Below are 15,604 nucleotides of genomic sequence, written 5' to 3'. Positions count from 1 at the left end.
TCCTCGAGAGCCTGACGAAGCTGATCTTCGGTATATTGAGGCATTATATATAGAAGAAGACATGTGCAAAAGATGAGCCCATTTGGACGCGAATTGAAAATGTTGTGATAAAAGGAGGTTGGGGGTGGGCATTGGGTTGTGGTGGATTTTCGCGTTTTTTTGGGTGCCAGAAACAGGGGGGTGCCAGGAAGTGGGTATGTTGACTTAGCACTTGACGCAGCCGCCGAAGCAGTAGTGCTTTGCGGTTACGGCAGTTGCCAATGACAAGAGACCGAGTACAGTAGCGAACTTCATTGTGTTGTATGATATGGTGTTTTTCGATTGCCGGATGTGCTTGCAAGGAGGTAGAATGAAGGCAGGTGAAGGGCGGAGGTCTTGTGTGAAGGTGTCTACCGGCTTCAGTGATTTATTCGAGCTGGCTGGAGGTAGAGCATCATATTATATACAACGTGTTCTGTGATATGTCTTAATACCCCGTCTCTAGGCAAGCACAACTTCATTGAGACCTGCTTGAGAAATGCGAATTGCTGTCACCGAGTTTTGTCAATCTCTCGGTGTGGGCATCTAGCCTCGCGAAGAATAAAGCGAGCCACTATGTGGATGACGGAGAAGCCGAGAATACGGGAACTAACATCACCAAACACTCCACGATCGTCGCTCGCGGCCCCACCAATGGTGCTTCCGCATTTCTGGCCGCATTTGAATCAATGCAAGGCCTTACGGAAGACAACGACTGACCTTGTAGGTTTCTTGCGCGTTTCCATATCAAGCAAAAGCCGTCTGCTGTAAACCCAAACTTCGTAGTCTTTTGGGCCTATTCGTGTTGTGGTTGATCGTAGTCTACTCGAGTTTTCCAAGGACTTGACTGCGAGTCGTGGCAGCGCTGGTGTGGACTGATTCTGATTTTGAGTGTTAAGATATAGGTGAGCACGTTCAAGCAAGTGGCCATGCTTACAAGTTGCTTGCGGGCCAGCCAAGCAAGAGCTCCGTCATACATCGCGTGCAGTTATTATGATTCTGAATTTCTGTTATTGCAGGGCATCGGCCCTCGAGATAGTCGACGGCTTACGCAACTCCATTCTTGCGATGGGGCTGAAGGTTTAAAGAGAAAAAGTTATCGAGCCGATCCGACTTGGCGTTTCTTGACTCAGCGCGTTCGTAATAGTTTACAAACGAGTCACCTGGAAGTTGATGAATACTCCTTCCTGCCCGATAAATTTTAATGAACGGCAATAGAGAATCGAAACTATCGAGTCACCCCTCACCGCCAGAATCTTTGGCTGGATGATCCTCGTTCAAGGATCACACATGCATTGACAAAAGCAAAGGCGGTCACTCGGAAGTCTTAAGGTAGCAATGGCTCTGAGCAAGAGGACACCAGGAGTGTAGGCGGTGAACGATGAATTAAAGATCCATCGCAGCTTGCCTTCTACGACGTCTCGTAGCCAGGAGACTGGCGCTCTCGCCTGCTTTGAAGGCATCGTTAAAAGTGACTTGCGTTTGAGTGCTGGGGCTAATGTACCCGTCGGGCCCGGTGAGTAAACATAATCGCCGGCTCGTTGAGCCTGCTTACTGGTCAGTGAGAGAACACTAATCTGCATTCCCGCAGGCAAGTCACGCAAGGCTGTTAACTAAGCAGATAAGCAGGTAATATGTGCGACTCATCTTGAAGGTGAAATGAATAGTGCGATTCAAGCAAATTTCCCAAAAGACATCGATAGTTCATGTGTTCTCGTACGCATTCAACATCGTAGATTGTGTAGTCAATACCCTGCAGAATGCAGCATAGTCATTGGCACAAGTTCGGGGACTGCCACAATCCGTTTCTTGAAGTCCGGGGATTTGATGCAATACGGAAATTACAACACGCAATCCCCGAAATCTTGAAGTTTCTTGCTGGCATACAGGAGGCAGTGATTTATTAAGATTATTGGCATCGAATGGAGAGAAGTCTAAAATGATGTAAAAGACTGCCTTCGCCAAACTGCCTCATTCTAAACTGATACCGATTTCTCGGATCGCGCGTATATCCTCACAGGTCAACTTTTCTTTCGTTCCCTCAACCTCTTCCACTCGTGTGCGCCAATAGCTCCCAAAGTCTCCCGGGTCAAAACTTGGATTTATCAACCTAATAGCAAGTTCTTCCATCAATTCTTCCAAGTTGTCGGCCAAATATCGGTCCTCTTCCTGTATTTCCGCCACTTCCTTTGGGTCCATTATCCATATCTCATCATACACATTCGTGATGTTTCTGGCTTTTCTCCTGGTGTCGTACTTATACTTGCAGCATGTATGGCTCATACCGAGGAAATCAAACGTCGTCGCGCGTACAAAATCTAGCAAAGGTTGCGGATTTTGTTGGCGCGAAGTATGCAGAATGGTTGAAAAAACATTCCACAAGTGATTCAATATCCAGTATTCGCTGACATAACTGCCATTTCCTGGCCAAGCCTTGGCGAATGCGGAGGCTGGACTACACCCTCGGCTTGAGCAATAACATTTGCAACCGTCTCTAGATGTATCAGAAAGGATTCGTGTAAGAAGTGACTTGTTCTTGACATGATAGACAGCAGGGTGAGAAGAGTCAATGTAGCATGGAAGTTTTGACATTTTCCCAAAAGCAGTGGCCAATCGAAGAAGAGTAGTAGGAGACGCAGACGATGAAGGTATTGTCTCGTTCGAACTGCAGCTAAAAGTAGGGATGGCATGCTTAATGTCAACCCCGTGAGCTTCAAACCAGGCAATAGAGTTCAATAAATCGTCAGGATTTTCCTCGAAATAGTCACCGAATATTCTCATGGTTGCTAGCGGGATCCAACCATTGAATGCGAAGTTGAACCCTTCGAAACCGGAGCGGTATAAACCTTCCGTCAATTGACCATTCATCACCGGAGAATGGTAGATTGATCCAGGTCGGACTCGCTGAAAGATTGAAGGTATGTCGATATTTCTGGCCTGAAGTGCCTGTAGAACTTCAAACGCGTTCGTTTGCAGCATGGTTTGTTTCGTTGTGCCCAGGGCGAACAGTTCTTGCACCGTCAAGGTTTTCCTTGCAAAACGCAACATCTCTCTCCTGCGAACGGCTAGTTCATCGCACAACAAGTCGATAATTTCCTGACTCTGATAATCAGCGTCGAGAGTATAAGGGTGTCCAAAGAATGTAGCACTGTTCTCAAGATCGATGCTGGCTCCCTGTTCAAGCAACAATTTGACGGAGTCTACTTGATGCAAGAGTACGGCCGAGTGAATTGCCGTGAGTTGCGAAGCGTCTTCGAGATCAATGATTTGCCGACAGGCATCTCCAGCCAATTCGAAAAGCAGTTGGAGGCCTCTGGGCCAGTAAGCGGCCACATGAAGAGGAGTCTGGTCGTTGTGGCATCGCTCGATCATAATGGATGACGACGCCATCAAAATCCTTCGGAGAGCCGGTTCTGATTTTTGAAAAAGCGCAGAGGACAATGCACCGTAATCAAATCCTTTCAGCGTCATTACTTTGCGGCTAATATAAAAAGACGAGATGTGTTAACATCAGACTTACCATCAAGATGCCACGAGAAACACTGGTAGATATCAGGTAAAGTCAAAATCTTGTATTCCGATAGGATGACTAGTTTTTCTGATTCTAAACCGAATGTTGGATAATCGATATATAGAGCACCTAGTTCAATTAATCCTTTTGCAAGGACCAACGAGCCTGTTGGTAGATCTTGTGAAGTCCTCTTCGTATGCTCCAGGCGCCTTCTTCTACGGAGCTCAAGAAACCATGACAGGGCCGAACTAGGTCTGTTAGTCTATTGAAGTTCAATGGTCGAAAACTGAGAACGAATCTTACCGGAAACATCCACTTTCGTTAAGGGGTACGCCCATAAGTACAAGTTCCTTCATGAACCGTACCCAAATCTCGGACATTCGATCAGGCCATAAGTGGCCATGCACATTACTAGCCCTCTTTTTGAAATTAGCAAAGCTTAAAAGTAGACGATGATATGGCACGGCAGAGTTCTCCTACATGAAGAAGAGTTTGACCGAGGAAGTTGATGTCACCTGGCGAGGCTCTGCCGCGCCTGAACAGACATCTCAAGTCCTTTGACACTGATGATATCTGAGCTTGAAGAGCTTCTGCTGTAATATCTGAAGTTCTAAGAACTAATTCATCGACCAGTGTAAAAGCAGGTGAGTCACTTGATACCAAGGATCGCGCTACTATTGCTATTGCAGGATGAATCTGTAAATCTCGGTAGAACAGTCGCCGTGAGTACTGGATTTCCAATTTCCAAGAAATCAGAATGCTGAAAAGTTGAAGCTTGCCTTTTATGGCTCGTTGACTAGGGTTCATGAAGAAGAGATCGCAATGGCTGTCGTGCTTGGGGCGACCACGGATAGACACGTCTCGCCGTCCGAGGAGAGAGTTGGCCCTGCAAGAACACCCAAAATTCTGATAATTTTCGTCGCTCGGTACTTCTGAAGAAGGCAAAGTCTTCGGTGCATTATCTTCGAGTTTGATGCGAGATGATGCTTGGGCCACGGCGTCGCTTGTGAGGAAATCGTCTGCCGAGCTGTTTGCGGTGTTACTTCGACTTTCGTTCTTGGGATGCAGACTCTTCCCACAATGTTTCGGTGACGGAGGCGATGAAGGCGAGGAATTCATTGAAACGTCGCCGGCTCCTGGGCTAGACCTCAACGATACCAATGACGAGCGTTCGATTCCAGCCAGCTTTGTATCAATCACTCTTTCCAAAGCAGGCAATAATGCAGCTATTTGGCTTGCTGTCTTCTGATTTTCATACATGATTAAAGAAACCATTTTGACGGATTCGGAAATCGCAGCTTCTCGTAGCTCATTGGTAAGGTCACTGGAAACCACATTAGAGCTAATCGAGTGTTCCAGTGGGGAAATCTTACTACATACTGGTTAAGGAGGAGCAAATAACTTGTCATTGCGGTGTAGAACCCTTGCATTTCTGCCTTTAGTCTGTCGAACTTGGCCTTTTGCAAGGGATACAGCAAATGTCTCGCGGCATCTTTTCTATACTCCTTGAGTTCTCTTGGCCCTGGTGACCGAGTTTGCTCTTTGGCCAGGATTTCAAATTCCTGAGTGCATCCCTGACAGGCGTCGAAACAGTTTCTTAAGGACATTGACAGCGCTGAGTCGATGTGATGACTTGCTTGCAACCGAGTTTGTATCAGCTGAAGGAACGAATCTAGTCTTTGTGCATGCTCCGTGAGGTTGATGAGATCAAAGTCGCGTGACCTGTAATCTTGGCAGAAGGTATTGATACCTTTGCAGACAGTAAGTCCAAGGGAAACAAGACCCGCAACGCCACTGGATATAGACAGAGGATCCATGGATTAATGACGACGCGGCTTCACGTGTTGACCGGTGGTTGTCGTGGTCTCAAATCCATGAGAATCTTCTGGGGCAAGAAAGGAAATTAAAGGAAATGAACTCGGGGTGACAATTTAAGGGATAATGACAGCCTGATTTCAGAAGGGTGAGAAGTAAGCAGCTGATGAGGCTGCAGGCTTTTTGACATTGCAGCACTGCTGACTATTGTCTTGGTGGTGTGGTACGGCGATTTGGTATCTCCCCAAGTGCGTGTTGGCAAGCAATGAATGGTTGCCTTATTTCTTTGATTGGATTAAGTGGATTGCGAAGGACCAATCATAAACGCATTCTGTCTGCTCTGTTGGCTTACTAGGGATGCCTTGTGTGGCTGAAGACGCTCAGAACACCTGCTGCTGATTCGGTCTGGTCGGTATTAACCAGATAAGTCTTGCGAGAAGCCTAGAGATGTACTTATGTCAGGTACGTCTAGTACAACCGAGGGACAAGGGAACTGTCATCATATCAGCTTTCTGAGCGATTATCGTAATGAAAGCACGGTACAGCAAAACCTATGCTACTCTGGATCAGGTGACCTTTCACACAATATACCACGAGCTCAGCATTGAGCTAGAGGTTGTGTTCAATTAATGAGAGCCCGGTATGAGAAAATTGACTTTGTGGATGGATAATCAGTTGAATTCTATGATGGTATCTTTTTACTCTCTCGAAACATATGTTGTACAATCTTTTGCCATCCTCCCAATGCTATGTGTAAGGTACACCCATTCCTATCGTCGCTGGAGCGTGTTCTTTAATAAATCGGCTAAATATTTACTCGAGGTCGAAAGAGCGGGCACCAGTGTAGTGCTGAACAACAGCGTTGGGCTGGTTGGAGATCTCGAAGTCGGAGTTGGGGAGAAGGTGGGAGCCAGTCTGGTTGCTGCTGGGGGTAACCGGCTGAGAGACGGTGAGGGTGAGACCCTCGGCGCTGCGGACGACGTCGAAGGTGCGGGAGGACAGGGTGCAAGTGCCCTCCTTGACATCGGGGAGAGTGCCGTCGGTGTTGCCGGGGACAAGAGCGGTGCAGTTGACACCGGTGGTCTCCATGGTACCGGGCTGGATGACAGTGAATCCGTAACTAGAAGGTTATTAGCATGTGTGAGAGGATGTTGCAGAGTTGTCAAAACTTACGAGCACTGGGTGCTGTGGGGAATGCAGTCGGCACCGAAGTTGGTGACCTTGAAGGTAACGTCACGCTTGCTGATGGCAGCAGCGGCAGCGACGGAGGCGGAAGCGAGAAGAGTGGCGAACTGCATTTTGAAGGTTGTGGTGGTGGTTTTGGTGTTTGTTTGGGTGATTAAAGAATAGGTTGTTGTGTGTTGTGAGTTGGTTGTGATTAGATGAGTTGATTGTGTGTGATACAGATCGAAATTACCATGATGACTTGCGAAGTTGTCAACCTTATATATCACTTTGATTGCAACCAAATCTTGAATAATACGAGGAGTCGGGAGGCTATCCACCGGGGCAATGACGATCGCCAACGGCGATCGGTGGACCCCGGTACTGCCGAACTCGTATTTGACCCGACTCCCGAATTAGTCTTGAGGTGAAACGTCATAGCCTCCAACCCCTATATGACGTCTATTATGCAAAATAAACAACGGAGAAGTCCACTTCCAATTACTCGGTAATAGCCCTGTTCAATTTACAATTTCCTGCCATGCGCAAAATAGGAATTTCTGATGGCGAGAGCGCGCATAATGAAACACATCAACCGCGCCCCCTTACCATAACATGCAGCATCTCCAATACTATGTACAATCACAGCCAATGTTGATTATGGCATAACGTGGAAAAGGGGCCTTCCAACTTCAATTGCGGGAACACCTAGAATTCCCTCAAAAGACCCCCAGGCTTAAACTCCCGCATGTCCACAATGGATCCAGAAAAGCCCCCTCTAATGACGGGCTCAAGGTTTGGCAGCTTATGTTGTATGATTAGACGAACCCTCGTACGCATAGCCTTTTGATTGGATCACCCCACAACTTTCCCCGCCTCAAGGCACATGATGGGACGATTGTCAACTTTTAATCTATCTATTTTGGGCAGCTTGCAGACAAAGTCACCCCTGTCGCGCGATCATCACTCCCCCAACCTCGGAGAAAACTAGCTCCCCGGAGGCTTCTTTTTCAGCCCAGAAGGTTGACCAAGCGAGCCTTACGCACGCCAAGCTTCTTCCCGCGGCTCAGATGAACCGGGCCAAAGCCGATTTCCCTGCCCGCAGCGTGCAGTTGGCCGACCCCACTCTCCCTGCCAAGCTTGAAGCGTTGGCATGTCGATGGCAGGGGTCTCCTTCTATGCATGACTTGTTGCTCGGTCGAAATCCTGAGCGTGGACTCTCTTGAGGTCATGATTTGTTGTTTCTGTTTATGTTTTGTGACTGACCATTCAAGCTACTTGAAGATCGGAAGAGGATTTTCAGCCTGGAGTTCGAGAGATTTCCATCGGCTTCAATTCTGCAAGAAGCCGGGAAGCGAAAGAGACACACCTTTCTGCCAACTGTCGACTGGGGCTCCGATAAATCGTAACTCGAACCCACTGGGCTCAGTAGACTTTCCCGTCTACATTGGCAGGTGCTTAACAGGTTACCCAGCTCATTATCTCGTGGCGGTGAGACCTTCACCGATCCTCTCCCTCGCCAGTCTGCGGACGGTGGACCACTGAGTCTATACGAGATCCACCACTTGTGTCAAGGGGCTGTGGCAATGGGCGATGAGACATCGCTAATGACACAGGGACACGATAGACCTCGCCTAAGTCGGCTTCGCGGCTAAGTTCTATCGCTAAGGGAGAACAGAAAGCCAGCACGTTGAAGCGATTCTCGGTCTTTGAACGCTAAGAATAAGGTAACGTAACGTTGGTCAAGTCGCCGGGTGAATTGAGTCCGACCAACGTCCCTGAAAGGCATGTTCATGACGTCGATGTCTACTTCGTATCCGAATCCGGCAAGACTCGGCTCCCCGTTCGGGGCGCCGGGGTGTTCGGGGAAAGGTCTAATGCGGCTTTGGCGCGGCCCGTGACGCCACTTCCTCGATTTCAGGGTTCCCCTCTAACCGAATTTAGGATCAAGCCAGAGAGTAGCGTACATTTGGGTCCGCGCTGGTCGAGTGCTTAAGGAAGAGGCGCATGCTTCTGCGATAACGTTTCGATCTGCAAGCCACAGGATACCGGCGGGTATCCTCGAAGGCGAAAAATTCTAAAATAAGACCGTGTGAAAGAGGCTCAGCTGGAGTCTGAAAACTCAAGTTGAAAGCGCATCGTTCACCCTCACAGAAACGGTTGATTTTAGGTTCCCCGCGGGCAGCGAGGCTTCCTTGTAAGAACTCCTTTTAATTATCCACAGCACATGAGTTACGCTAAATCATGCTGCTACCATTGTCTGTTTTCTTACATTTGCAGCTCTTCGAGCAATTGTTAGAGATGCGGTATGGTCATGTTCTCCAACACAACGGTCTCAGCGCGTGTCTCTTGATTTCGCTGGGGTCTCGTAAGAACGAAAGAATCATTCCGGGTATGGATACCTCGTAGTACTGTCCCTTTTACTTCATACTTTTCCCCCTGAATTCTGTATCATGATTATCTACATACTTTCATCGCGGTAAATGAACTTTGCTGGTCGCCAAAGTTGATCCGGAAGACCTCTCCATATCTTCAGCCCATTCAGGATTTATCATGCGCTAGTATCAGGTCGTCCTCGAAAGCTGCCTCTCAACTTAGCCCTTTCTCTTCCATTTTCCATGGTCCTTACTACCAGTAAGTCATTCAAAATTTCAAATCAATGATGCATTACTATCATCTCTGGGAAAGGACGATGTCGTAACATCACTACCTTTGGTTTAGGAGCTGCGAAAGTGACCTTGATAGCAGCCCATGTAAGCTGAAGGATCTATTAGCTGTTAGCTGGCTTCTGATCGTAGCTTCTCAAGCTCTGTGATATTCAGCTGTAGAGAACCTAGCTCTACCTGGTGGCTGGTCTCACAATCTCTACCATGGTGACATGATCATGCGACCGATGACTTCACGATTGTGATCTTCCTTGTATGAATGGGTCATTGTTGCGACCTTCATACAACCCTGCTAGATTAGGTGAAGCAAATGGTACTCGCACAAGAGGACTCACTGCAACCATTAGTCGCCGTAATGATGTGAGCAGCCTCTACGAGGGCAATATATCAAGATGAATTAGCTCACCATGTATGACAGACGTCTCACAAGGCTTCTGCTCCAACGTGGCACGGGGAAACTGATCCTGATGTCATAGTCAAACGGGATTTTCAGTTTTCTACATGTAACATCAGCTAGACCAGCTGGTGACGTTGAAACTCTCATTTACTTCCGGCTTGGCTTGAAATTGAGCCTCATTGTCTCAAGTCACGAGGCGCACTGCAGAAACCTTTGGTTGAGTCAGCCCTATCACAGAGCACACCAACACAGTTGAGGTATCACGAATCACAGCGTAGCACCAACATCCGATGACGACTTCTAGTACTTTGTCTGTAGTTTTAGACGCCCTCTGTAGATGCGCTAGATGCTTGTGTCCATTTCTTGGTGCAAATTGCCGTTAGGCAGCCACGGACGTCAAATGCGATGTGCCTTGTGGTTACTAACACATGGCGCGACCGCGTCTGATTTACGCAGTGACCTACTTAATCTGAAATCAGAGTATCTCTAACTTTCTACAAGCTCGTCCAAGCTGATAGGATATCGCCAGATCCGTTTCCGTCTCTCCGTCCGCTGTTGCCTCCGCAGTCGCAGCGAAAAACAATGAGGCTAAAATCAGACATGAAATCACTGCACAAGACCTGCAAAGTTACTCAAGTTTGAGTGCCCCCTTTTTTGGAGTGGGGGCAACATCATTTGAGTCCAATCAAGGTAAAAGTGGACTGAGTGGACTTCGTGAACCATCATCCTCCACAATCTTAATCCGCGAACACACACAACAGCACCTGCCCACCTGTCTCTCAACTTGAGTCCCATTCTCGTCGCCAACCAGCATCCGAGTCACCAACTCGAATCATCAACACCCAGCGTCGATGGTTTAGTGGTAAAATTCTCCGTTGCCATCAAGCAGCGTCGGGGAGCCGGGGGTTCGATTCCCCCTCGACGCATTCTTTTGCTTTTTGCGGTGTTCTGCTATTTGTGAGATGTCTCTTCAAGCTTAAAAGCCTGTCTGTGCCCTTTATTCAATCATTTCACGATATCCCTGTGTATTGGGAAGCTGAGTGACGTCTTGATACGTACCTAGATAGGCATTTCAATGTCGTGATATGTTGCTTGCGTCACGCCGTCCTCTCGGTGTCAGCTACATATACTGCTAAGCAGACCTCACATTTGATAGCATCTCAGCAAGAGAAATCGGAGGAACTTCTCTGATCGGTTTTATTGTTTGATACTGAATGCTTTGACGAAAGTCCGTTAGCCATTCGCTCTAATTTCACGTACCGGACGAGTTGCGTCATCAAGAATCAAGATAGATCTTCAGGCTCATGGGTAACACCAACAAAACCAGATTTGACATCTCTTTGCGGCATGACTTAGTTCTTGTCTCGGAAATTGTGCTTTCCGAAGGATCCTGGGAGCAATGGACTTAAGAGGCTGGGTCTCTGGCATGGCCCAGATCAAGCCCCTTGAGCTTCATCCTCACGCCGAGCAGCAAAGCGCTTTTCATTCCTTCCTCGATAATCACCCGTCTTCACGGCACGTAAAAATCAATTACTTACCGTAGCCCATCGCATTTGGGAAAAGTCGCTTCGTCATAAAGAAGGCATAACGGCGTCTTAGAACCACAAGGCGACAGTTAGAAGCTTATTGCCGCCTTATGAATTAAGTCCACGAGACGAACCGGCCGGGTGCATGCCTTTCCAGCAATGAAGAGAGTAGTAGAATACAAGCGACTCATTGATCAATTTCTTTTCGGCAAGAAAAAGACGAAAACAACAGGAGCCGACCGAGAATTGAACGCAGGAGTCCTGAAGAGTACGGAGCATCACGCGATAGTCAGCACTTCACGGCTTTTACTACTCGATTACTAGGCCCGATCTTTGTTGTTAGGATGGAAAGGGAACACGCTGGCTATGTTCCTACGGCTTCCAACGCTACGATGATTCAGTGACGCACATGTCACGTATTCCTGGTGAATTTATCAGGCCTAACGTAGGTCGGGAGGTAGCCAACGGGAAGGAGCACCTACATGCATGCCTCCTGCCCCATATATGTTTTTGCACCTGTGTTAGTGAAATCCAGTCGTAGTACAGCTCATATAGTAGAAAATCCATACCCTTGCTGATTCAAGGTAAGAGAATGCTCTACGGCCATCTTTCCCACCCGCACACATGACGGGAATAGTCCCTGGTGCCACACATTCTTCACCGAAAAGTCGCCCCGTTGCCCGCCGCGCAACGCAAGTGAATACCATGTGCAACTCATGGCAATTCCACCCCGCCATCTCGTTTCCCGGGTGCGGTGGAACGTTCCGCATCACCGGGCTGATTGACAGAAAGCCTATCTGAGAAAGGGCTGAGACATAAATCTGGGCGAAGCCTCGGAACCCTCCGGTTGCAGTGGCGGGGTGAGGCGGTCCGACAGCTTGCATGCCAGAGTTCAAGACTAGGGGATCTAGACCGTCGTACCCGGGTGGGGGATTTCCACGTTTCCTCTAGGTGCCGTCAGATTAGCACATGGCATGGGAAAGGTGGCATGCGGACAATGGCCAATGAGATGTGTAGGATTTCCAAAAGCCAGAGACACTTGGATTCCAGCTGATGAGGGGGAGAAGATGTGATTGGGGGTCCCCTCGGAAACGCACATGTGCTAGATTGAAGTAGGCTATAAGCTGTACCTGCATGTAAGACTCCTTCGACTTTTCCCATGATCTCAGTCCCCGATGAACGTGAGTGTTGTGCGACGTACTTACCCCTAAAAGTCAGTATGTGCCATTGTGACTCAAGATAACCAGCCGGCTTCTCCAGTGAGGAATCCAAGGGACATTGGCTTCGCAAGACCAGAAATTCCATCGCGAGAGATCCAGGGACTTTCATTTCTCAAACTGCCGATGCGGCTTGGTTGCAGGCTTCAACGTTCCGGAAGCGGACCGGCACGTGCCCGCTGAGCTTCAGCCGCACCTTTCTAAGGCCTAGAGCAGGATATGAGACACTCGAAAACTCTCAATCGTCTTTTCTAGTATTGATGCAGTATTCGCATGATAGGGCCTATAGGACCCTTACTGCCTAGAAAGTGGCGTACGATCCCTGCTGGACCTCATAGTGAAGAGATAGGCTACAGCGTCTCATCTTTGTTTGCCAGTATGAAGGCGGCGAGCGAGTTGGAGTGCCACACAACTTACGAAGGCAGAGAAGCGGAAGTAAAGAACGCCTCACTGTCAGCTTCGAATGCGGCTGATGCCACTCAGATGATACTTTCGAGCTTGCAGGCTGTGGCGTTCGACGTGTCTTATTCACACTTCAGCTCTCCAACTGAAGCCATCAACAGTCAGCTCGTATCTGCGCTTGCGGAATTCTGCCTATCTGTTGCTCGTGTAACTTGTGCTTCCATTTACCTTGATTCAGATGCCATCGATAGTATCAGGGAAAAACTACTTAAAGATCCCATCTTCTCATCATCATCCCTCATCCATCTCACCACACAGCTCACCTTCATCCGTTACTTTGAAGAACCAAACATTCCAAAGCACATTTGCAGTCATGGGTCTCCCAATCACCACCTCCGCCTCGATCAGCGTCCCAGAGGCAAACTCCTTCGGAGCCACCGTCCTCCAGCCACAAAGCGACCACAACTCCAACGGCCGTGGCGGCTGCCCGTACCTTGCCAACGCCCACAACAACGGCACTCCGGATACGACCCATGCCAACACCACTCAACAAGCAACACCAGAAGCACCAGCCCCGCCGTTGGGAATCTTGAAGAAGCTGGAGAACCGCACTTTCACCGGTAAAGGCTTTAACACCATCTTCCGCCCTCACAGCACTACCTCTCCCACCACATTGGCAGTCACCCCCGTGCTGAAGCCCCCTTTCATCCCGGATAACATCCTCCAACTCAACATCACGCACGAGAGCCAAGTTTTTGCTCCCGGTCTCGGCGATGTGCCCAACCGCGGACTGATGAAGCAGGAGGACATCGAACTGAACGGCGTTCCTTACACCCAGACCATTCATGATATCACGGAGCCGAAGCCGAAACCTCCCGTCATTCACTTCGAGCCCGGTCTCTGGATGCACGTCCCCGCTACAAGTATACCCAAGCTCAAGACATCCCTTGCTCGCATGGCTTCCATCCCGCACGGCACCACCATCAACGCCCAGTGCTTCTCGGAGCCATCCTTCAGCGTGGGAGCACCATTCATTCCCAAAGTCGACATCAAGCCCTTCCCGGTCGGCGGCGGCAAAAGAATCCTCTTCCCCAGCCAAGATGCAAAAGACCCTGCCACCTTCCGCCTCCCGCAAGACCTCCACAAGTTCACGCAAGCCCATACAATCACCCAAGACATGATCGACAACCCCAACGTCGTCCTGGAGCTGGCCAACAAGGGCAAGAACATCCTCGAGAACACCTCCTACAAGATCACAACCAAGCCCGAGGGAACTAACCTCGGCGGCGGCACCTCCAACATCGGCTTCCTTGTCGGTGACGGCCAACAAGCCCTCGAACTCCCTAGCCGTGCCAACGCCAACGCAACCCGCATGGAGGCCCAGTACTGGATCTCCACCGTCCGCACAAAGATCCATCTCGAGCCGTGGAAGGGACCCTCGGAGCACCAGCGGTGCAAGCACTTCTCGCCGCTGCCCCTCCGCGAGGGTGAGGAAGTGCCCGTCTTTGAGGTCCACTTCCCGATCCCGCAAGCAAAGACGGTGTCCGTGGAGTACACTCAGCTTCAGTACACGCAGAATGTCACACTGGACTTTGCTAACCTCAGCTGGCCGCATGTTACTGTTGGTACGCTTATTCAGACAAGCCCCACCGTGTTGCATGCTTCCGTTTTGGACCAGAAGGAGTGAGTTTGGAACTTATATCTGGGGATTCGACCATGTTTACGAGCCAATTACTTGTTGAGGATTTCTTTTGTACATTCGGGGTGGCATGGGCTTTATTGACAGGGCTCATGAAAAAGGATAATTGTACCGCAGAATGAGAGAGCTTGCTGACAGCGGCGGAGAAGTTGAGATAGCAGGGTATGTCCCACAGATAGCCACCTAATACAATTCGACATCCATATTACTTGATATCCCTATTCCTGTGTGCCGTCATTAGGTCATTTTACCGGTACTGCTTACTCACACGCCTTCATCACCGTCGAAGGTTCTAGATCGATGGATACATACACATAACTATCTTTGAGGTCAGAAGATGGAGTGGTGCTTTTCGTAGAAGGCAGTGGTGGCCCTGTGGAATAGTTTGCATAGTACACCGGTTTGAAGCAGTTTTGTATTCAATCTACTGCGCTGAGTAAGAATTATCGAGGGTTTTTGTTGGAATATATCAGGTGTGGTGTTCGATCCAAATGAGATGTTCAGTTTTCGCCTTGTTGCCTAATAGCTATACGCTATAACACTTCAGATTCGTCGAGAACTGCAGTTTCAAGCCAAGCTTGCCCGTCAGTGAACAATCAAAAGGCGATCTCTTGTCTGTTCGTAGCCCCGTATTATATCTCCTAGTCCACCAGCGTCTTGCTATGTTTTTACTCGATCAGAGGTGCCTCTCCAGTTCGTCGCGCTTCTAAGAGTCCATTCAAGTTCTCTTTACCAAATGTAATGCAATCTTATACTGTGATCTATACAAGTCTCTTAGTCTGTGACTACACTACCCTAATTTAAGGATAACAAGACAAGGCGGCCTTGACGGCTGTAGCGACAGATGATTTGCTCAATTTGCACGATGGAATAGGCGCGAGCCTAGGTATCTTTACGTGGCCGTGTCTTGTTGAACGGAACACTGACTCGGCTTAGAAGACGTTAACGGTCAAAATAAGCGAGCCGAAGTGGTGCGCAAGTCTAAGTCAACATACCCACTTCCTGGCACCCCCCTGTTTCTGGCACCCACAAAAACGCGAAAATCCACCACAACCCAATGCCCACCCCCAACCTCCTTTTATCACAACATTTTCAATTCGCGTCCAAATGGGCTCATCTTTTGCACATGTCTTCTTCTATATATAATGCCTCAATATACCGAAGATCAGCTTCGTCAGGCTCTCGAGGA

General features: G+C 48.8%; 4 protein-coding genes across 4 annotated transcripts; 1 reads left to right on the top strand and 3 right to left on the bottom strand.

Annotated features, from left to right (window-relative positions):
* Positions 1-1,989: 1,989 nt before the first annotated feature.
* CTAM01_16915 (uncharacterized protein) lies at positions 1,990-4,336 on the bottom strand (the record flags this gene model as incomplete). Its single annotated transcript, XM_060532907.1, has 4 exons — positions 1,990-3,476; positions 3,539-3,593; positions 3,862-3,948; positions 4,010-4,336. The coding sequence occupies 4 exons, from the start codon at positions 4,334-4,336 to the stop codon at positions 1,990-1,992; spliced, it is 1,956 nt and encodes a 651-aa protein (XP_060372518.1).
* Positions 4,337-4,791: 455 nt separating this feature from the next.
* On the bottom strand, positions 4,792-5,346 carry CTAM01_16914 (uncharacterized protein; the record flags this gene model as incomplete). The annotated part of the gene is made up of 1 exon (XM_060532906.1): positions 4,792-5,346. One exon carries the CDS (start codon positions 5,344-5,346, stop codon positions 4,792-4,794), a length of 555 nt encoding a protein of 184 aa, XP_060372517.1.
* An 811-nt stretch (positions 5,347-6,157) lies between these two features.
* On the bottom strand, positions 6,158-6,642 carry CTAM01_16913 (hypersensitive response-inducing protein; the record flags this gene model as incomplete). The annotated part of the gene is made up of 2 exons (XM_060532905.1): positions 6,158-6,464; positions 6,518-6,642. The coding sequence occupies 2 exons, from the start codon at positions 6,640-6,642 to the stop codon at positions 6,158-6,160; spliced, it is 432 nt and encodes a 143-aa protein (XP_060372516.1).
* Positions 6,643-13,089: 6,447 nt separating this feature from the next.
* Positions 13,090-14,403, top strand: CTAM01_16912 (uncharacterized protein; the record flags this gene model as incomplete). The annotated part of the gene is made up of 1 exon (XM_060532904.1): positions 13,090-14,403. The coding sequence occupies one exon, from the start codon at positions 13,090-13,092 to the stop codon at positions 14,401-14,403; it is 1,314 nt and encodes a 437-aa protein (XP_060372515.1).
* Between the last annotated feature and the right edge of the window lie 1,201 nt (positions 14,404-15,604).

This window comes from Colletotrichum tamarilloi, assembly GCF_030869305.1.
Source record: "Colletotrichum tamarilloi strain Tom-12 chromosome Unknown Scaffold_282.1, whole genome shotgun sequence".
Classification (NCBI taxonomy): Eukaryota; Fungi; Ascomycota; class Sordariomycetes; order Glomerellales; family Glomerellaceae; genus Colletotrichum; species Colletotrichum tamarilloi.
Note: the sequence above shows the minus strand (reverse complement) of the source record. Positions and strands in the feature narration are given on the sequence as shown.